The 23,957-nt window shown below is 42.2% G+C and overlaps 1 protein-coding gene across 1 annotated transcript in view; it reads right to left on the bottom strand.

Annotated features, from left to right (window-relative positions):
• Positions 1-377: 377 nt before the first annotated feature.
• The window catches only part of LOC143329067 (solute carrier family 22 member 23-like), a 34,219-nt gene continuing 10,639 nt past the window's right edge, over positions 378-23,957 (bottom strand). The window contains exons 4-10 of the mRNA XM_076744742.1: positions 12,555-12,723; positions 10,722-10,849; positions 8,839-8,941; positions 7,907-8,142; positions 6,619-6,651; positions 5,384-5,507; positions 378-4,553 (exon numbers count right to left, since the gene is read on the bottom strand). Of these exons, the coding sequence (XP_076600857.1) occupies positions 3,005-4,553; positions 5,384-5,507; positions 6,619-6,651; positions 7,907-8,142; positions 8,839-8,941; positions 10,722-10,849; positions 12,555-12,723 (2,342 nt within the window). The 3' untranslated portion in view covers positions 378-3,004. The remainder of the gene's footprint in view (positions 4,554-5,383; positions 5,508-6,618; positions 6,652-7,906; positions 8,143-8,838; positions 8,942-10,721; positions 10,850-12,554; positions 12,724-23,957) is intronic.

Here is a 23,957-nt window from a genome sequence, read left to right on the forward strand (position 1 = left end):
TTATGTCTGTTAAAATAAAAACAAAATGAAACCAAACAATCAGAAATTGTAAATGGTACAATCCATGGTTTTTACATTCATTCAAATCTCTCCTTGAAGAGATTCTGAGTTGCAGAGAAGCAAAACCTGAAATGTGTACACTGGGGACTTGTCTCTGAGACTTTTATCTACCAAGTTCAGAACTATTCATCAGTCCATCTTATGATCTATGATCCTTCATCTTATGGAAGCTGGGTGTCTCCACACATTTACTATATACAAAGGCATTTTTTTTCTTTTTCGTTTTTTTTTTTTTTTGTTTTGCACTTTCCACAGATCACTGTCTTCTAGTCTACCCTATCGCTGGTGCTAACATTGCTTTGGATTGCTTTTACTGATTTTTTTTTTTACCTTAATTTTACTCCAAATAAAGTCAAACTGAATGCTTACGGTTGTAATAGCTCCGATCAGCACCGTGAAATAGCTGCATGGGAGTTGTGAAAATGGAAGTAACAGATCTCAGAGAAGACACTGGATGTATTGTGCTGTTTTACTGTCTTTACACTGGTGTTGCATGGGGTTTTGGCGGTACACAGTTCAATTTCTGCAATATGCACACTGAGACAGAGAGACCAACACTCACAGACAACAAGTACTCCGAGTAATGTGAAGATACTGACCACTGCAGTCAACCCACTCTCTACTGCAGATGCCAAGAATTCCTTATTAAATCCAGTGTCAACACCCTGTTCCACAAAGTAGATTACATGTGGGTCTATTGCAAAAGCTAACATGTGTTTCTGTATTGTATTCAAAATCCCACTCCACTTTCCCTTTTTTTTTCTTTTCTTTTTACTGTCAAGACGCCAAGCTCCACCAAATTTGACATCACATGATTGCAGGGCATTGTGCTTTGAGGCTTAGCAGCATGGTTTGTTAGACATTAAATGAATCTTTCACTAAATGGAAGTTCGTTGTCTCGATGATATATTAAGAGATCATCCTGAATCGATCGAAAAATAGAGCTTTCATGCTTTGAGTCAAGCTGCATTTGAGGAAAACAACCACAGGCGGGTTTGCTCAATCATTCACATACCAAAAGATATGTAGCCTTTGTCAGTGCACACTCGACTTGGATAAAAGCAAGAGACAATTTTGGTGAGTGAAGTACCACAAGAAGGTGTGAAGAACAGAAAGTCTGGGGTTGCCTTTGACTCCTGATTGACACCTTAATAGATCACCAATACTTCCTGGATAGATGTAATATGCTGAGTGAGAGAGAGTTTTATCACATTTGAAATGACAAGACATCATTCAGTTGGCTTGTACGTTTTACAGTAACGTGTAATTATTATTATTATTATCATCATTATTGTAAACAGTGGTCTATCCGTAATCATACATCTTTCTCTGACAAATATTACAACCTCCAATGCATGAAGTATGTAACTACAACTGTTACACACAGTATTAAGTCAAGTACAACGCTGTCCACAGGTGGACACAAGCTTTGGAAGAGAAAGTGCCTCCTTAAGAAAGAGTCTGTCAATTCAAGAATATGAATAGATTAATTTATGTAGAATCGAGGATTTGACCTGTATTTTACAATGTCAATTTGACAAATATATGAAATATTGCATTTTTTAAGGTAAACATAGTTCTGCGTGTGAATGTACGGACACATTGGCATACACAGACTATGTCAATGCCGGACCATGATTTGGAAAACACAGCAAAGGTTAGCGATGCTGCGACAGTTGGCAGTCGCACGGCACGTTTTGCCATCCATTCGTTTCATCTCAAAAATAGCTTTTGTGTCTTTTTAAGGTTTGCTCGTTTCACAATTATTTTCATGCTTTGTCCCAACTGCACAGAATAAGGTGCCACCACACTGAGGTGCCACAAATACTGTAAGAAGAAAGTATAGATTTGTACAATAAGGGCACGCCATGGGAGATTATTCAAAATAATACTTTGAATTAAAAAAAAGGCTGAATCAAGCTCAACAACTAATTATGCATTTACTTACAATATCGCATTTACAAATCAAAGCATTTGCATACCATAAATTTCATTGACTAAAACGATTGGAAAAATAAAAGTTTCTTCAGACCGACAAAATATGGGTCATTTTTTTCTTTTCATATCGCTGTTCACACAACGAACCATGAGTTCAAACCAATTTCGCAATCTCATTTCTCCTAATTTATCGAATGGTGACATAGCATTTCAGTCTTTTAATTTGGTAATATTTTTAATCTTCTTTTGTATTTTTTTTTAAGTTTGTGATGGGGTTCATCTGATTCACTTTAATCCTCACACAGTCTATGGCAGGGGACTGCACTAAACAGTATTTCCCCAAACAGGCAAATACTGCATTTATACTAATTTTTGGCACTATGTCTACTTTTAATTTTGGTCAGAGTAGTTTTTGGCGTTGTGTTTAGAAAAATCACTCCAATTTGGATTGTAACGGCAAAAAATACTTTGTAACATTCAGATTTTTTTTGTCCATACAGGAAAGGCGATATCTTTATACAAACATGTTAGACGGACACTTCGTTTGAGCAAAAGTACCAATGATTTGATTTTTTTTGTTTGTTTTTAGCATCATTGCATTTTTCACCAGTCCTCTCAGTGATTGTGGGTATAGTTGTAAGTCTCTTTAAAATGACAGACAGTGATTTCCCATTCATTAACATCAAAGTAGTTTATAGGCTGGTGATTTCCAGTGACATTCAAAAAGAGCTGAAGATACTGTCACATTGTCACGAACCAGCCTCTGGCACTCTCACTTGTGTGGTCTCATTTATTGGCTAAATGCAGGTAGGGGGGGTTGGGGGGGTCATTGAGAAACGTACAGCAGCTCTGTAAGACATGCCTACTCAACTCGAGGTGGGGACAGTCTTTGTTGAGTGCCTGAAGTCTGAGCAGGACAGTTTGCGCCCCCTGCTCGTTTATTCATGTGGCGTGGGCTGCTTCCTCGGCAACCGTAAAGCTTCTTTTCCTGGCTGCCAACACTGGATCATGATGACGCCACGCCATTGACAGTGTTGTTTTCCGTGCTGGCACTGTCCCTGATGGAAAGGACACCAGAGTCTATGGGGGAGGAGACAGTGCAGTCCATTAGAGAGGGGGGAGCTGCTTCTGTAGAGCCTGAATCCGTGATGGAAGTTGGTGCTGAATGTATGGCAAGGGAAGCAGCTGAATCCTGTGTGGGCTGAACAATGTTTGTGAGAGTCAGAGTGGTTGATTCTGGAGTGGAGGTGTGGACAATGTCTGTGACGGGGAGGATGGTAGGAATCGGTGCGGTAGTAGTGACACTATCTATGACAGGGAGAGTGGAGGAGTCCCCAGGGGGCATATGGCCTGAGTCAATGGGTTGAGGGGGAGAGGATGAAGGGGAAACAGTTATTGGACTAAGGGGAGCAGGGGAACAAGGGGATATATCATTAACACAGGGAGAGGTAGAGTCTAACTGTGGTGGTGGGGAGTCTCTAGTGGAAGGAGTGGATGTAGATTCTTCTACTATTTCTAGGTGAATAGGAATGTCAGAGTGTGCGCTAATGGTGGGTGGAGGGTCTGTGGAAATGTTGCAGTCTGTCATTGGAACAGGAGAGGGAGTAAGGGATGGAGGGAGACTGTCATGCACAGATGGAGTTGGGGAGTCCGCTAAAGTGGCAAAGGCGCCCTCAAGCAAAGGTGGGTCGAATTTCGGAGTGATACCTTCGATCTCATTAGCCAGAGGGTCGGGGGATTCTAACGTGAAGCTAGGCGGGGGTTCGATGATGGGTGTGGTGCAGATCAATAAGGGAGCAGGCACAGTTTGAGGGACGGGGGGAGTGGAAGAGTCCACTGACGGGGCAGGGGTGCCAGCTGACTCTTTTGTAGGGGAAGAACCAATGTCATTCATTTCAGGAGTGGCAGAATTTGACAGTGGCTCAACAGAGTCAAGAACTATTGCTGGCGGTTCTTCTGTATCGGATAAAAGAGGGTCTGTGACACACGGAGCTTTGTGTAAAGGAGTGGAAGACAGCAGATGCTCTTTACTGGCATGTATGATCCCATCTTTACCCACAGCTGTGATGGGAGTGGTGGCTAAAGGTGAAACTGAATGACCGTTGGGGTCTTTAGGCTCCGGCTTGCCAGGGTGCACCTCCATGAATGTGGGAGGGGACATATCGCCGACCGATTGAGCGGTCAAATCAACAGCCGAAGACGCGGTGGAGTCCATGGTGGATGCGACAATGGTGGCTGCTTCGTGGAGTGGCGTGTCGTGCACCCTAGTGTAGTCCCTGCTGCTCTCAGACTGGGCCAGCAAGAGGCGCTGTTCTCCAGGTTTCCTCGGGGGAAGGAGAGGCTGACGAGTGTAGCTCTCGCCGTCAGCCAGGGTCTCAGGGAGGGGCTGGTAGCGTGTCTCGGGCAGCAGGAGAATGCAGATGATGCAGATAAGAGTGCAACAGGCAAAGATAATGTGGTGAAGGAAATAGCCCTTCTGGTTGTGGAGCTCCATGATGGGAGCAGTCAGCATGCCGAAACCGGCGCTGGCCAGGACCAGGCCCAGCCCACCACCCCTACGATGAGATGGAAAATGTTATCACATGGTAGGATTTAGGATTTGTGATCACACATACCTAAAAACCTCATAAACCTCCTGTAAACCAGCCCAACAAGAAGACAGCTCAGTTCAGTAAAAGTAAATCATGAACTTTAGGCTGTCCTGAAGAATTTTCACATAAATCATTCACAGGAAGGGAAGCCCTGATTTTTGCTGAACGCTGCTGTCGACTAGTCAGTGCCATTTAATCAAACAGCAGCAGAGAGTGCTGCAGTACCACCAACACCCTTTTCCTCATGCAATGCCATTCTGCTCACGTAATTGCCTCAGTTCACCAGAGGAGGCCGCCCTTTGAGAACTGTCAGCAGAACAACACCTTTTACATAAGCCTAGATAATGAACATCCAATGCCGTGTCATATATTCTCAGAGGGTATGGCTAATTTGTACAAGATGTGGATTACATTTGACACTGAACTTTGAGAGTCTTGTTTCCAGCAGTTCAATAATTTCATACCCCTCTTTAACAGGAGGTGGAGCAGCTAATCCATCTGCAGGAGCATGTGACGTGATGGAAACCAACCACTGTATTAACTGAATTATAAACTAACCAGGACAACAAAACAAGCGTAGAAAGAAAACTTCAAATTCTCTGCAATGCTTGTCAACCCAGCATTAGCTGTTTTTTTTTTTTTTGTTTTAGTTTTTTTTGGTTTTTTGGTTTTCCATTAAGAACATGTGCTATACATAAACATGACAGATTCACTTCTTTTGAGAGCAAAAGGACATTTTCCACATGTTGTCGTCATCCTCTGATGGTACGGTCCCAGTGTTTCAGTGGGCTTACCTGATCACCGTGGGTGTGATCTCAGCACAGAAGAAGATGCTCAAGTTGCTGACCGCATGGGAGGAAAACATGCCGATGATGGAGAAGGCGATGGAGAAGTTCTTATTCAGCGTACCTGAGCTATCTGCAGACGAAGCAGGAGACGCACAGATATGGAAATTACACTTTGCAATCTGTAAAAGGACAAAAGCGCTGCACAATTTCAGAAAATAGTTTTCGGTTTCAGAAAATAAGAACATCCCAGTGTACGAGGTTTTCAGTCACTCATCCTTGAAGGATAAAGGTCTGATTGATTCCTTCAGACTTGATTTATTATCATTGGTAGCCCACATGTTTAATCTTGAAATCTATCTCAATCTAATTGAAAGAAACACAATATTTTGACCAGAAATTGACTGAAATTGAAAATCTTCTTCCTTATTTTGTTTTCTTAATTGAAACCTGAACACTCAAATTTTTTGAAATTGTACAACTTGAAAGATAGATTTCAAAGTAAAACATTGAAATTCTGCAAATTCAGTGGTATATAAATTTCAACGTCAAAATATTCATGAGTGGTGAAATTAAACTAGCAGGTACTTTTTAGCATTTTAGAACATATCATTACAACTAATGTCTGACTGTGCATTTCGAAAACCTACACATTAAGTCCCAATAAAGTTTCCCAGACCTTAAGTTTACTTTGATGAGTTCTTGAAGAATTGCCTTGCATAAGAATAATCCATTTAGGCCAAAGATGGTTTGAATATGTTTTCTATGCCGAAGATGGCATAAAGACGATCAGAGGAGACTGCTCTGTGATCAGCTCTTGCCTCTCAGCGTGAGGCAAGAGCGAGGAGAGAATAAAGAGCTTGATAAACAGAGGAGAACAGTGAAGGAGGACTGGTTGTGAGATTCACAGCTCTGCAACAAAGACGCTCACCCTCTTCAACACAAAGGAGATAAATAAGTGAAAAGCTAGCCATAATTACATCTAGGACTTCATTATGTGTCTCTGCAGGGCTTGTCTATGCCCAATGAAATACTGCAGGATGCCTGCATGCAGCACATTTTCTAAAACCTCATCAAGATAGTGCAGCAAGCTAGACAATTCAATTTACACATTGAAAGAATGTGACGCTGATGTAAATGATAGTGGAATAACATCCAAGCAAGAGTAGCCAATTATTGATCAGTTTATTTCCCCAGCTCAAACACAATACTTAAGAAGAAAAGAAGTAAATAGGTGATCCTACCTATGTTCAGATGGCCACTGTACTTCCCCAGCACTAGAGGAGAATGAGCAGATATGTATCAGTGAGAAACACAAAGCACTAAATAATCACATGCACTATAAATACTATAAATACGATAAATAATTCAATCCAGGGTCGAACACGAGAAACGAAAAAACATGCACACATGTTCAGCAAAGCTTGTCAACACAGTTACAACATAAAAACAACCTCAAATGGGACCATGAAACATGAGCATAACCTTGATGTGTTGACTTAGGTTAAACATTAAGTTTCGCTCATTTGTCACTGAATAAACTCACTTGTGTACTGTTTTGATGTGGAGCACTCCGTGGGTACACATTGACTGAAACAGCAGTTTGTAATCATGTTCGCCTACTCCATCAGAAAACAACTGAAGGTAACAAAGCCCTTGCTTGCAGTAGTACACTCATCACGGTTTGCATTTACAGTATGTGTGTAGGAGACACCGGACTTGGACTGCTAATGCTCAAGAAGTCTAAAATTGAAGCCAGTTTATGTTCAACATATGTAAAAACAAAAACGCCTATTCTATAGACACAAATCTACTGAGGAATTAAAATTACTCCTTTGGCCATTTCTTTTAATATTTTTCACATATGAAAAAAACTGCAATACTTCTTCTATTACTTTTTAATTCATTTGGCCACTTTGTGATATGATCATATCATCATGGAACGATTGTGCTGAAAGTCAATCATCTATACTGATGACATGTTGTCCAGCCCTAATTGGACACTGGCCAGTAATCCGCTATGAAAGTTCCTCTTTGACGACAGCTTCTTAAAGGTTTGTGCAAAACCTGCAACAAGAGGTTTTTCATTTCCATATTTTATGTATTCATTAATGGTTAAAAGTCATTTCAAGCATAGTGCTGTATTTAGGCAACGTTACTTGAGCAGGAGTACAACGGGCATGTGTCAGGGACTATTTTCTGCCATGGATGGATACATATTTGCTGCTACTAAGTATTTCCAGCAGCAGGACGTGCGTGTGGAAAACATCAGTGCCCATGTTTTAATAGCTTTTGGTCAACAATGGAGCTCTATGGCACAGAGGAATAAGATATACGAGGCTTTGGATACACAAACAATACTTAAATTCATGGGATTTGTTGATAAATAGAAAAATATAGAACAGTAACGGCCTAAGAACTCTAAAATAAATCCTATTATAGAGTCTCACGGTTATTCAGAACCAATACACATCATCCTTCAGGAACAGAATGCACGTATAAGTGGACATGTGTCTTTCAGAAAGTACTCACAGTTGAGCAAGCCCAGCTGCAGCAGTGAAGCTAAGGCAGTGATGATCATAAACATGAGAAGGCCACCGCGCCGGCCCATCAGGCCTACTGCAGGGCACAGCGCCATGCAGGACGCCACCGCAATGCCTGCCATGGTGTAATAGTCTGCATAGAAGTTATGGAACATGGTCGTCTCCTGAGCCTCGGGGTCCATCATGCTGCGGGCAAAGCAGTGGTGGATCCCATAGCCTGTTAGCCTGGGTAAAGAACATGCAAAGGGCAAAGCGGTGAGGTGGGACAGAAAGTATCAGAGGATACAGTGGCGCAGTTAGAGGATACTCAGAATTAGTGTATGCACAGTAGGAGAGATATAAGAGAATGGTGAAACAGGAGATCAAAGGAAATCTAAAACATGAGGATGGAAAAGGAACAATTAAAGGTTTGTGACATTTTCTCTCATCTCAACTTAGGCACACACGTGAAGACTGACTTACTGACACACAAGCATTCACAAAAAGGCGAGCAAACACTCGCACCGTCTCCCGCGGTCGTCTAATGTTTCATAAGGACACAGCTCATGTAAAATTTATGCTGACTTGAGGAGTCAGGGACACCGTGCGCCGAGGCAGAGCTAAAGCTGGGCCTGCCGAGTTAGACAGGAGGTCTCAGATGGAGAGAAGAAGGAGAGATCCCACCAGAGGAGCACAAAACATTGAAGGGCAAAAGCACGGAGAGCTACTGACCAAAGCTGTACAAGCCTCCAGGTTAATGTGACATCTTAACTACACAAAATGGCGAGTCTCACTGGTGCTGCCTTGCCCCATGCACGACATGCAAGCACGCACAAGTGTTTCCCTTTTGTCTCTCTTGGTTTTCAGATCCTCCCACAAACAGCCTGACACGAAAACGTCTTAACGGTTTTCTGAGAACTAATACATGAGACAAGCACTTACGAGTTGACACAGAGCACAACAATATTCTTCCACAGGTTCCTCGTCCCGACCATTTTCACAATGCACGTCTTTTTGGGTTTCTTCTGAAGAGCTCTCTGCAGTTCTGGAAATGAGCAAACAAGGTAACATTAGAGACTGGACAATATCTGACTTTCTGCATGCAAAGGGCGGTCATGCAGAATAGACTATAGTAAAAGAGAGTGCCTAAGTTTCTGATTATGTTGACTACGTTGAAAAAAATCTATAAATGAATTTGGCTGATATTCCCTTTTTTTAAACTAAAACCCGTATTACTTGTACCTTGTTCTCTCTTTTTTTATTACACAAAACTATTATATTTTTGGCAACACAAAGTATCACAAAAATGTATTTTTCTATTTTTCTTTTTTATACACTGATTCCAGCATATCTGTAATAAGGTGATATCAGTCTTATCCATCAGGCTCTTGTTATTATCCTCATGTCATATGGAGTTTTCAGGTTAAAGGAACATTCAACAGCAGTCTTGGTCCTTTAAAGAGTCACACACGGACGGCCCTGATTTATTGCAACCACAGAAAATTCCACATGTATTTTTAATGAGCACATTTCAAGCCACATGACTTGTCTCCCGCAGCTTTGTGGGACAGGTATGGCAACGCTCACAGAAGAACAGGACCAGTGCCTTAGAGGGCAACACTCCTGTGCCGCAAGTGATATGAGGTATGGCATGAGGGTGAATGTTTTGGTGTCAGACTGCGGGTTTCCACAGAAACACACCTCTGCTTTGTGGTACTGTGTGTTCATGTTGACTCACGCGTGTGGCAGCATTCCACACCGCCGCCTCAAGGTTATCTCCGGCTGTATCACTCAGACTTTCCAGCGATCCCTTGGCCGAGCTACAAACCTCTGAGTAAGACTGCCCCCACTGTGATCTACTGTTTGCAAATCATTCAGCTCATTTTCCAAAGATGACCTAAGCAGTGGCTGCACACGCATCTGTCATGTCTTGAAAAACTGCTCTACTAATGCAGCAGGACGAACATTCAGCGCCCATATGCAGCGTTTAGTGGCGAGCAGTTAAAAGTAGGAAATATTACTGTAAGGGTCGGGGACAGCCAGTTACTATAAAAACAAGTGTGGACAAATTAACGTCTATGGCAATGTACTTTTCTCATTGCTGCATCAGCACACGCGCTCTGAGCTCTGAAAAAGTGCAGTCAATTTCACACCAAGTGGTTCCTCTTTGAGACTTTTCCCAGCAGTTGCACTAGTTTCCTGAATGCATTGTTAACTACAGTAAGCAACGGCAAGACAATGTACAGCATAGTACAACCCCGATCCCAGAGAAGTTGTGACGCTGTATAAAAGCTTAATAAAAACGTGATGCAATCATCTGCAAACAACTATGTTAAAGCTTAACGCGAATGCCATCCACTCTGACCTTTAGCAACAACACTGGTCACTCTGCTCATGGCGTCTGGCAGGCCTGAGTGCAGACGCAGTTAACCCCGAGGTCAAAGTGCGTGACCTGCGTCCATCTGCTGTTTGTACACCAGCGTGTCAGCTCATGTCCACCCACCCAGGCTGTAATGAAATTAATGAATGTCCTAGAGTGTCATAATGTAATGTTCAACACCCACTGCAACCTGGAGTGGTCTGTTACTATGGTAACCAGACAGGAAACTGATATAACCTTGTCAATCTGGCTTATTTAGGAAAGCACAGTTGAGGGATACTATAACAAAGAGAGGAAAAAAAAAACACTGCAGCAAATCTCTAAAAGCACAATGACTAACATAACAACATGCAGAAGTACTTACATACGGAAATCATCATTTCAAAATGCAAAAGCAGCCTTTTAATGCAGATTTCTTTCAAATTAGCATCAATATATTTGTTACCTGTGAGGATATTGTCAGCATCAAGCTCCATGTTCACCCGGTTTTTCTTTGCTATCCGTCCCATGATCCACTTGGAGCGGCAGTACTGCTGAGTGGCCAGCAGCCAACGCAATGACTCAGGGAAGATCCTGTCAGAAAGACGGGGGATGTCCTTGTTAATAAGACAAGAAAAAGGAGTCAAAACGAATCGAATCTTCCTTTAAAAAGGCCGACTGAAATCTCTCTTACCGGGGCTTAGCAGTATTGAATTTTGTTTTTGTGCCCATTTCAGCACATTTCAAATAAAATGCAGAAAAGAAAGCTGTAATGGTAAGCTAAGATTAGAAATTGTATCCTGAACAGTCCATTCCAGCTTCACTCAGACACACTCGCATACCACTTATAGGTCTCACATTAGCCTGACCAGATGTCTTAACAGTGGGAACAATGAACAAGCACGACTGCCAGCCACAGCCCATATTCACACGGCGGCCATTTTCAGTCTGACGTCACACTCAGGGTGTGAGACAGAAATGTTGTTATCGAAAGGATCACGTCATACTGCTGTGTACATATGTGAATTTGATAAATCGTTATCAGTTCACCGCTTCCTTATTGATCAGCAACTGAAAAGACGATGGACAGTGAAAATGCAGAGGGCCATATTTAAGGGCAGATAGTCAGCAAAAACAATGCCACATTTCCTCTGGAACAGATGTCCATGCAAGCGAAAGTGCATGATTCATGATCTTGCGCTGGTGGTGTTTTTTAAGTTGTTTTCCCAAATCAGCAAAACTTAGATCACCTGCAGTGTTGAACTCTTCAGCCCAATCAGCTGTATTTCTCTAGTTGCAGCGTCGGCTGCTTTGTTAGTGATGAATCCAATTTGTGCCCATAAACGCTGTCTGGCTTCATCACAAAGGTCAACATGGGTCCGCGCTTTTGAAATCCCCAGAATCCTCTTGTGAGGGCTGACTCAAGCTTGCTCATGTATTTGTGTCTCAGTGGTGGGTGCTGTGTGGAGAGCTCTATTACATTACAGTGTTGGCTAGTTTGAGTTCACCGTCCAATGTCCAGTAATATGTGTGTGAAATACCAGTTTCACAACCCACTTCGTGTCCTTGAGTTCTGCAATCTTGTTCACTCAGTGACTACCCTGATGTATGCTTAAAGTTTCTGACTCCTGCACTGAATCACTGTGGAAATCCTCTTCAATCCCCCATCCATCCTGTCTCCTACACTGATTGAAGTGCATTATGTCACTACCATGACCGCCGTTTCATCAGATTAGCGAATAGTTTTAACTGCATCTGAGTGGAAACACCCTTTGTTCTTCAGGTACACCACTGAAGAAAGCCAAGGCCTCTGATACTGATAAAACCTAGATTACTCAGTTTTCTTCTGCTGACTTTGTACACACCAGCACTGCTCTGTGCATCACGGTTGAATAAATAGGAGTAATACACAAGTATTTATTGCCTGAGCTTTAGCAAACAGGACTGCAGTCATGGTAGAGGTCACTGCAAATGAGTTAACGGAAAGACATTACTTTTAATTCAGCCGGGAATTCACTGCTGAAAAATGTCCTTGGAGGCAAGATCTCCTTCACTTTGTTCAAAGCAAGTAAACGTGCGAAACTGTTTAGCAAGGTTTTATTTAGATGATTAAAAAAAACATTGGTTGCTTAGAATCTAACACGTACAATTTTACTGCAGATGGCATCACATATTTCTGCAGCAGGAGAGTCTCGTGCAGAATTTAAAGTGAAAAACACCTTTTTGAACTTCAACAGAATAACAAAAACAAAAGACGGCTGGTGCCAGAGTGCAGCAGATGCTCGGGTCGTTTGCTTACCAGATGTAGGACAGCACGAGCACGAGGGGGCAGATGATGACAGCCTGGAGGACCTGCCAGTCACGACAGAGGTATGCCACCCCAGGCATCAGCAGCTGACCACCCAACACCACAAAACTGGCCACCATGGTCATGGAAAAACGCCACCCTGGCAGGCACAGCTCAATCCCTGGCAGAGACAACAGAGAGGCAAAGAAAGAGGGAGCGTGTGTTATTAGATTTACTGCAACAGTCAAAAGACACAAAATGAGATTGAAATGAAAATTGGATGCTACAGGTTGTGATGCTACAGTGACTTCCAGTGTATAAAGCTAGTTGTCACTAAGAGAGATTTTACAAACAAACAGAAGTATGTGAATAGAACGTGGGATCTGAAAGTTAGCTGAGAGTAGGATGATGGTGCTGGTGAATCAACAATCAAAACAGAATACCCCCTCTTACAAGGTGAGGCAGACAGGCCAGAACGCGGATCCTGACTGCGATGATGATACTCGAGTAGAGAGGTGTACCTCGTTCTGATACAACACGTTACGAACACTACTGTATTAATACTTTGACTTCTAAGACAAAGAAACACCTCAAATTAGTTTACATTTATTTAACTAAACCAGAACTGTAGCCAGTCACATCCAAGTTACAAGAATACACAGGAAATACGCATCAGTTAGACAGCTTCAATGAAAAATTGTACCCACATTTTATCACATTTAAAACTGTTTACATCACTTAATCTGCCAAACATTTGCCTCTCTGTTGTCTGCTGGTTCGACAAAAGAAGCGACTTAAAGACGTCACCTTAGGGAAAATGTAATGGAAATGTTGTACAGTATTTTTTATTCTATTTAATTGATGAATCATAAAATCATCAAAACAAAGTCACTACAGTGCATGTTTTGTGACATTAAATAATAGCAATGAATCTGCATGTACAGTTGTTGTTCAGAGACAGTAGACAGACCAAGACAGTGGGCTGCTGTGAGAGTGAACTAACTAGAAAGAGGTTCCTTGTACTCAATTCTCCTCTATCAGAATGGCACTGATTCATTCACTCAGACATTAGCATGCACACCACACTGGCAGCCAGCAACCACAGACAGTCCAGCCCTTCAGTTACTGCAGTGTAGAGGATGGCTTAACATCAAACCATAGAAAGTGAACAGTACTGTAATGCTGCTATTCTCACACTGCCGCAATCTTTTGTCCTGCTTCATTCACCCCTTTTTGTCATGCATCACTTTTTTTTTTTCTAATGGGTTTTTTCTGCTGCCCAGGAATGTGAACAGTCTCCAGATGGGCCTTTCAAGGTGACAAGGCCAGCATAATACAGTGGGTGTCGGCAGCCCTGCTTCATTCCAGTGGAAAAGACCAGAATTTCAATTAGGACTTGCCCCCTTCTGAGGACATGAATAATGCTCTCTGTTCACAGACACTATCGCAGCTGGAATGACAAAGCCAATGAGCTGAGAGCAGGGCGATGGGTGCAAGACCTGCTGAGTTTGAACCAACTAACCTCGAGACCCCTTCTCTGTGTGGGAGAAAAGGTTCACTGGTTATGGACTGCATGGGATTTGAATTCTTCGGTTATGTATAAGGCGTCATGTGCACTGAACACGCCACTGCATTGTGACCGGAAAAAAAGTACATCCTGTGGTGAGCTATTAAAACACGTTCACACACACCCACGCACGGACACACATACAAACTGTATGAATAATATAAAGATAATAAAATGCATGTGAATGTGTAGAAAATATGGCACATGTTCTGGAGAGTGAGCTGCAGAATGAGCACCAGAGTTTGTGGAAAGGAAAGGAGGCCTGAGCTCCTTACTCCTGCTGACCCTAATCCTGCACAACCCACTAGATCAGCACTCCCACAATGCCCTGCCGCAGCCTGTGTTCTACTGACATGAATCTAATACTAACAACTCTGATGTCACATACAGGAAATACACCAAAGATGCAAACATGGGGATCTCTGAGGTGACGAATATATGCAATCTATTAAAAACATTTTAATATATTTTCATGCATACTGTACGCAGTGGAAGTGACATCATCAATGATCAAGCCAATAGCCAATTAATAATGACGATAATCCTCAAAGAAGCTTTGGCTGGTTCGCTGACTTTGGCAAAACAAGAACATGAATCAGACTCTGGTACATGCTGTAGTAGATCACTAGCCTTCTGTCAAGTACGCAGCTCAGTCAAGGAGGCCCATTGTTTTACTTGTGAAAGAAATTGGTGGACCACAAAAGGCACTCAGTGCAGCCACTCCTTGTACCCACAGGCTAATGTCATGACCTTTTGCTGGTCACATGAGGTCTATATGGTCCCATGCTATGATGTCACTGCCTAATCGTGGCCACACGATCTGTTAAGTACAAGTTAATGGTAAAGAGATTCTGTGGTATTTCTCTATACTGACAGATAATAGAGGTATGTTTGCTGTGACTAATTTTTAAGGCATAATTATGATTTATTTTTAGTAGCAGCTGCAGTGGGTATACACTCCAAGAGCTACAGGACTTCTCGCAGGTGTCACAGGTTAAAGCAAAGTGCAGCTGTATTGCAGTTGCCATCTCGAAGCTGTGTTCCCTTTTCTCCTCCCACATTTTTTACTTCTACTGCTGTGAATTCCGATGCCTCAGCATCAATGGTACCTTGGTTCCAGACCGCTAAATCACTGGTACATATCTCAAACATCTGAAATATATCAGAAATTAAAATAGGTCTAGTTTTGTGTTTATTGAGCTGCTCCAGCTGGAGAAATATTAGACCTATCAAAGCTTTGTGGGTGAGACTGAAAAATGAGAGCCCCTTAGACAGGGTCTACCCGGTGACAGAAAAAAAGCCAAAATGGCAACAAGCATGGATGATATCAAGACAGCTGCAAAGGTTGTTGGAGCTCCAATATCAACATATTTCTTCTTGTTGGAAACGGCAGTTGAAAATGGTGTCAACAGGACAGATAAGTCACTCGCTACTGATTGGGTATGGCAAAACAAAACAAAAGAACCTGCTGTCCCAAAAGAAACTGGCTAACATGAACACAATGTCAGGCTGAATGAAGGAAGTAAATTGAAATGGCAATTCAGTTTAATTATCATATGAAGTGCAGGGTGGGTCAGGATTGGCTTAGTGTTAAATCTATGCCAGTCCTGACCAACCCTGTGCATCAAGGACATCTGCAAGCTGCAAAGAGTCTCTGAAGCTCTGCTTGAAGGGATGAACAATCCCAAAAGGAATCCCCTCATTTTCTGTTTTGATTAATGTGGTGAGAGCTCCCTCTGAAGTTCGGGTTATGCTTGAATCGAAGTAGTTTGTACTATTGGTGTTTATAGCTGTTCTGAATGGCCACGCTCAAGCATTTTTGGCACTCAGTTGTACACACTAAAACTGAACAAAGTAGTCGGAGAATGAAAGGAGAAAGGTTGAGATAGAAGTTCAAATCCTGCCGTAAGTTCACAGGTGCACACCTGGGCAACTGCTTCATGATGTGGATGTGCTTAGCAGATTGCTGTAAGTTAGAAAAATTGTTGGATGAAGCCTTCCCAAGTTCAAATGTCTGAAAAGGTGCAGGGTTTCAGTCCCTGTTCGACCATCTACCAAGCACTTCAGCTGAAGCACAACATGTCACTCCACATGAAACCTCCCATGGGTGCTTAATTGGCTTGAGACCTGGTGATTGTAAAAGCCACAGGATATGACTCACATTTTCATCATTTTCAGACTCAAGACCTCTTTCCATCCATTTGCATTGCTTATGTTTCTCCACAAATGTATTCAAGCCTTTAATTTGTCACCCATTTCATGATGGATGCTCACAGTGCTCCATAATAATGTACTCAGTGAGCTCACAGGCCTGGTCCACTTTTATGTGTGTGGTCTGCATGTGGCTCATCCAGACCTAACTGTGTAGGTGTTCCACCACAGCTGTTTCTTTATCAAAACATTGTTAAAGCTCTGCACTTTAAGCTGCGCTAACAGATGGAAATGCTCGGTGAGACCAAACTCAATTCAGGCATGTACAAAGCTGCTGATGAGGTTCTGGAGTGCTTCCTCTGAGTGACAGGCCAGTGCAGCTTTGTCAGCAAACAGCACTTCCCTGATAAGGACCCAGTGAACCTTGGCTTGGAGTTACTGTGCTGCAGACCAAATAGATATTTGTCTGAAGGCTAATTGCACTCTCAGTTGAACATAGTGACCACATAGGAGAACAAATCAAACAGTGTGGGGCCAAGTACACAGTTCTGGTTCACCCAGAGTTGATTAGGAGAGCATCTGAGAACTGGACACATTGCTCTTAAGGTACCCTTCACATACAGAACCTAATCATCCAAAAAGCTATGGCAGAAAGCCAATGCCATGATGGAGCGGGAATAGACTTCTGCTGACGAGGTTAACAGTCTTTGTCAGGTCAATTAAAGGCACAAGAAGAGTGGTCTTCCCTGCTCATGGCATTTATTTTGGAGTTGGTGCATTTAAAAGGTAGATCATCAAGATTCTGGGTACATATGAGCGAGCACAAACTGCAGTTTATTTACACATACTGTGGCAAATAACTTCCAAAGAACACTACAAAGGGAGATTCCACATTATTTTCTCTCTTTGTTTATATATAGGATGATTCAAGCAAATATCCTAAGGAATCCTCTCTTCTAAGTGCTGAAAGGGGGGCTATTGACTAAAAATAAGGTCAAACTCATTGATTAGTCCCTTTTCTAGAGTTGCAAAGAATGCCAACTAGCCTCAACAACCCACAGGCCCCTTCCTTTGATCAAAGTGTGCTGGAATTCTCAGCAATAAAACATATGTGAGTAAAACACCACTAGGATCATATTTTCCTTTGATAATGTTTGAGTGTGATTGTGTTTGTATGTTCTTTCTACCCCACAGCTCCAACATTCCCACTCCCTTTCTCCCACACACATGAAGCACAAAGCCAAGCTAGTGGCTCTCCGGAAGATTCCAAATGAGAACAGGGTGGCTGATACACAGAGTACTCTCTGACGCAAATATAAGACTTAGTTTCGGGCAGCCCAAACAGAACAGCCTGAAACACAACTCATTCGTTTTTACACTGAACGAAAGAGAGTGCAAAGGTTGCCCAAGCTGCCAATCCCTGGACTTCACTCAGGGATTTGTGGCCTGAGATATCTTGAGATTATGTCAGGCAATGTCTCTCACAAACAAGGGTTATACATGATTTCCACTCTGGGCCAATCAGAACATCACCATTAGGTCAAGAAAGGAACAGATGTAGGATATAGATGCAACCTAATGTGTTAGAGGAGGAAGTTTGCTTAGCAACCAAAATCGCAAACTCTGCACAAAAGGGAACTTTAACCCTGCTTAGAGGAAAGAAACTCAGCCTGCACCTTAACCCATTTATCAGGAGACGGCTAGAGCGGATTGTGGGAAAGGATGAGGTCAGGTCAACCTGTGTATCATGGAAAATACCTTTCAATGGCTGAAAAGCATTTGCTCTCTGTGCACAGTCCATAGTCTGTGTCCCACCCTGGCGCTTTATATACTTCATCATTCTCAACACTCAGAGTGATTAAAAAGTCCCTTTGGTAAAGTTCAATCTGATGGCAGCACAATAGCTCTGCAGCGGTGTGACGTGGCCCTGTCTGCCGTCCTCAGGGAGGCATAGCCATATGATGGGAAATGAAAAGCTTCTCTCTTCAGAGTCCAGATCTGGCACACACTACTTGGGCCAGGCCAAATTGAGCGACATCCATCAATGGCATAGACACAGACAGTTTCAACACAGAGGGTGAGACAGGTAGGGAGAGGAGACAAGTAAACAAGGCATGCTGCCTGTCAGACAAACCGGATTCTGACAGTGACACAAAGGAAGCCTTTTACACAGATAAACATAGAGCTTCCATCGTTCTGTGACGCCCCTTGCGCCTCATCAGTGCACAGAGAGATTAATGCCTGTGGTTTCAAGAGGGCACCACAGAGAGAAAGCACCTCATTACAGAATAACACAGGAACAGTGTAGAGGACAAGACTGGCCTGGCCTGGTCTGGCCTGGCCTGGCTAACCTGAGAAAATGCAGCACAGCACTGCAGCAGGAAGCATACACCACAGACCATCGTGTCTGGATCGAGGAGCATTAGTGATTATAAATTCAAGATGAAACCATGTCTAACATCACACCACTCCTGCAACCATCATGCATAAATGTTAAAAATTTGATGCCTCTTAATGTTGTAACATCTGGTTGTTATTGAGTTGTTGTTGTACAGTGAATATGTACTATCCTGTAATTGGGCTTTTATATTACAGTCTTCATTTTCTTAACAGAGATGTTATTCTCTGTCTCCTGCCCATGTAGGGACTACAGATTACATATAATCTTATATCTAACTCCGGCACAGCTAGGAAACTATGCATGATCCCTGCTAAATAAACCAATAAATGAAAATAAACAAATGAAAAAAGAGGAAGTGCTCTCAAAGGCCCTTTCTGTGGTAAGAAAATAAAAACTGAGTATTGCTGAGTATGGCACAGAGGTCACATGCTTTATACACTGTCATATATGATCACCTATAACTACATAGTCCATTCATACACATAATGTACGGCACTCATTCTAACTGTGTACACCAGAACCATCCCTTCCTACTACACCTGCATACATTTTTACAGATTTACTTCTCAGCCTCCTCCTGTATTATCATTTATATTCATAGGAATTCAAAATATTTTTTCCTGTGTGTTCATGTGTTGCGTATCTCAGGCTGAGCCAGGGGGGTTGTATAAAAAAGGGAGAGTCTGTATCAAGCTTGAACCATCACATGAGCAGAGCAGCACCGGCAAACTGAAATGCATGTTATTGTTGCAATAAATGTTTAAAACCTTGAGGACAGTGGCCTGACTGATCAAAGGTAATAACTTACACAGCTACACAGTCAAATTATAACTTTAACACTCTTCACACAATACTGTTACAGAAAGGTGCAGCAGAGTGCCATAATGCCATTTACCATCAGATAATATGCACTTCCCAGTAAAATGCAGTCTTCTGTATGCGTGTGTGTACTTGATCATTACCCATACGTATCCAGAACATGCACAGAGGGAGTGATACACAATCAACACAGTCTGAGCTGGCGTGTCAGCAGCAAAATTACTGTATTGACTCAAATACAAGACAGCTTTTTTTCTCCTCAGAAATGACACTTGCTAAAGTGGGGTCATGTAACGTTCATGGACTGGACATGAATGTTACAATCACCGTTTCTCTCATGGCTGTTTTCTCCACTTCTCTCTCATTTTCTCTCCCGATGTGACAAGTTTCCACAAGCAGCGACTACAATCATTATCTTAACAAAATCAGGCTTCTTGGCACAGCAAAAATAATGTACGTATTTTAGCGAGATAGAAACCACTGTACTACATCAGCGTCGAAAACAAGGTTATTTTAGCTCAGGGAGGGGTTCCATTATTGGCATTATGTGGCACACAGCAACGGGTGAGGTTTTCCAAATTCATTTTGAACTGGTAAATATTAAATTAGGTAAATGACCACTCTGTGCCAGCCGCTGTCATCGAACAAAGTGTGTTTACTTTTGTGTGACCCATGGAGGTCATTGCACTTATTTATGTAGTCATGATCTGTCATTGGCACAAAAAAAGGCATTTTACTGATATTTTTAAGTGCACATGCTTAGCACGTGCACTGATGCCTCTGAACTTGATTTACAAGTTTCCTATAGCTGCAAATTTATTATTCATGATATTTTAAAACCAAATGTGGAGGAAAACTATCCAAAAAATATCCCTTAGCTTGTTCAGGTTGCACCTCAGAAATCGTGAATGTGTAAATATCAACAGAAAGAGAATCAGACATCAAAAGGATACACTATCCCTTATTAAAATACAGGAAGTGAAAACGATTTGAGTCTGCCATTAGTGCGAGGTTGTCTCAGAACATCCCCCATTAGACTGCGTTTAAGATCACCACACGCAGCCCTCATGAGTATGTATGTCAAAGGTTACTGATAGACAAGTCACAAAGCTCGTTGTGATGCACAAGACAAGACTATGACAGAATCATGTGGTCTGTCTGTCTGTCTGTCTGTTGTCTCTCTGCATCTCTCAGCTTGTTTCTCTCTCTCTCTCTCTGTGTCTACTGCATCACTCTCTCCCACACACCCAAGACACGTATAGGCTTGCCACCTCTGAGTCAGCGAATGAGAACTCCACTCCAGATGTGTGTCGAGACATTTGTTCTTTACTGTCAGGCAAAATTACACTGACCTCTCCAAGTAAACATCTTGTACTTAAAAACATTTAAAAGCTGCTTTCAGGGAATTAAAAGGTGTGAGATGAAAAATATTAAGCTTGCGCAAATACCTCAGGGGAAAAAAGCAATTTATGTCTTAGAAAAAGTGTCTGATATTTAGGCCCAAACAGCTGATGTGGATGCGTAACATAACCCGTGTAAACAAAAAGCGAGCTCTGGCCCACTGCCCCAGAACACAATCACCTCATCTCAAGCTGATCACAAAATTCTCACACAAACACCCAGCGCAGCCAGTTAGCATGACTCAGCAAGCTGGACTGCAGTGTGTGTTTGTATGTGGGGGGCAGTAGGTGAGTGTTGGGGGTGGGGTGGTGGTGGTGGGGGGGGGTTATGTTTACTGTAAAAACGCAATAGTGAGCAGCACAATGATGCTGAGCTGGAGGCACTATGAGCCTTGCCTGCCCTGCCCAGTGTTGTGATGCTAAAAAGGCTAGCACACACTGGATGGAGCTGTGAGGTATAAATAGCAGTAGTGCCGCATCAGATGACTTTCTATAGCTAACGGCTTTGCTATTCTGCTGTTACATGTTGAAGCCAACATAGGTCAATGTGATAGAAAGGTGAATTAGCATGGTTTATAAAGGAAAGGGCTTAATGTTGACATACAGAAACACTTCACTATCACTCGGTCTGGCACTTTTCACAGTCAGAGGTGAAACATCTTGCTTTTCATATCCTCTGTTCAGTTTCAACATTCCTCTTGGTCTTTCAGTTCGCCTTTTTTTCTCTTCTTTTTCTCTTCCATTATCTGCCTTTGACTGAAACAAACCCGCCAACAGTTCTCTTTTACAGTTTTCTCTGCATCTCTGTGGCAGTTAGCGTAAGTGTCACCTCATATCAGCCATGTTGGGCCCGGCAGTGGGCCTGACTTCGACAGGCCATTCTGGCGGAACGGATTGTGGCTGTGCGCAAATTGCTCTGCATTCTTAAATGAGGCTCACCCATGTCCTGAAATCTCGATGGATTTCCTGATTGATGCCGTCTCCTCAATGAGATGACATACAGAGGGTTCAGGAAGCAGCTGTCTTCTAATTACTGCATTATGGTATTCACAAGGATGTATAAAAGTGTCAAACCAAACACCTTGTAATGTCTCATATAGCTATTTTATAGATTGAAAAATTATGGCACACCATGGCGCCCAACCTTCAAGATCCATGAACGAAGATTTAATTGCATATGGATTGATGGAAAACGGGGGATTAGAGTAAATTCTCCAGTGCAAACATAGTCAAAGCTGGGATTTGGCTCTGACTTTCCTTTGTAAGAAGAGTCATACAAAACAGGCCACAAAAGAGGGTCATGCGGTTCATAACATTACATGCAGAAATGTCATATGACGGACACAGTGTCAATATTATGTCAGCTTTTGCCAAACTCTTAGCGTGTAGCCAACGTTCACACAAATGCAATAAATACTCGAAACAGAACGTCTTGAAATAAAAACGATTGATTCCCTCCAGTAATGTGTTATTGAACGATTGTGTTGTGACTCTTGGAGCTGCTCTAGTGGAGTTTTGTCAATACAGAGCGGCTGCAGGGTAAATAGCATGTGACAGAGGCCACACATGATCAGAAATAAGGGTGGCGGTACAGCAACACAAAACCTATATAAGCATGCTCGTCCGTCCAGCTGAGCCCTGCTCAAGACGACTTTACTAGAAGACTACAACAAGCTGCTCATAGGTCTAGACTGTCATTTCCAAAGAATCATGGGTGATTAGTAAAAACAGCATATGTGAGGAAATTAGTTGATAATTTCCTGAAAAAGTGCCTGACTGAAATAGAAAACCTTGCAACAACTGCAAGGAGAAAGTACATTTGACTGATTAGATGACGCTTTATGTAGCCAGCTGCTTGTTTAAAGCTTGTAAAATGAGGAACCGTAGCCTAAATTATAATTTCCTGTTTCAGGCTGGAGCAAGAAAAGCTGAAAAGCTCGCTGTTGATGCAAATGGAACAAGGGTTGTCTAACCAGACTCTACAATCATGGTGTCATTGTTAGTATTGTTGTAATTATTATAGTGCCAAATGTCGGGCTTTCACAAGTCAGGATGAACAAGGTTAATACCTCTTGAGTTACTTTCCTATAAAGCTAAAGAAATTTTAAACCTAATAGTTGAGATATTCTTGGCAATGTCTAGCTCACTAATCCCATTGTTCAAACGCACAGGTACTTGAGTTTGATTGCAGAGGTTAAGGCGTTGGGTTAACGACTGAATAAAGAAAAGAACACCTAGAAACTTACAACAGATTGTTCGTGACTACTTCATTTACTTTGCACTATACTGTGGTTTTGCAGATTGTGTTTGCTGTTCTACCATACAGTCTGCAAAGGATTCAAAAAATCAGGGTGGAAAATGGTAGAGCAAAAGTAGGAGACAGGTGGGGTGAGAAAGGAAGCCGTATCAAAAAAAAAAGTTGAAACTACAGACAGAATAGGAGGACACAAACGGGGGGAAAACATAAATCTCAACCCCGACTCACAATAATTGGACTCCAGACGCGAGTGTAATCTATTTGGAATGCAGCCGTGTTACATCATAGCGCTGCTGCTGATGAAACCAGCGGATACATTCAAATATTGTTTCCTTGTTATCAGTCAGAAAGGTCAAATACTGTGGAGCTGCTCCGGCATTCCACCATTACAGAGGCGAGTGGTTTATGCTTCGAAATGCTTGTTTAACTCAGCCGTCAAATAACAACAAGTTGCATAAAGCTGATCAAATCAGATCAATCTTATCCTTTATGATGGCTAGCACATTAAACTGACTGTATAAGTCAAGATAAAACAAGACAGATACATAAGAACTGCAGTATCTGCAGTAAGTCTTAATTGTAATAATTCAACCAATAAATGATTTTTTTCTTATCTTATTTCATTTAATTCTTTAAATTTCAGAATAAGCTTACAGGCTGGATACTGTTCTAAATTTCACAGGATAAAAGCAGAAATAGGCCTGTTATATAAGCTTGTATTGTAGAGATGTAGAGACACCTCCTATTGGGTTCCAACCACCAGGTTGAGAACCGCTGATGTACTGAACCATAAACTGCGGGCTAATGTGAAAACAATGGA

This window comes from Chaetodon auriga, chromosome 12 (genome assembly GCF_051107435.1).
Source record: "Chaetodon auriga isolate fChaAug3 chromosome 12, fChaAug3.hap1, whole genome shotgun sequence".
NCBI classification, from domain to species: domain Eukaryota; kingdom Metazoa; phylum Chordata; class Actinopteri; order Chaetodontiformes; family Chaetodontidae; genus Chaetodon; species Chaetodon auriga.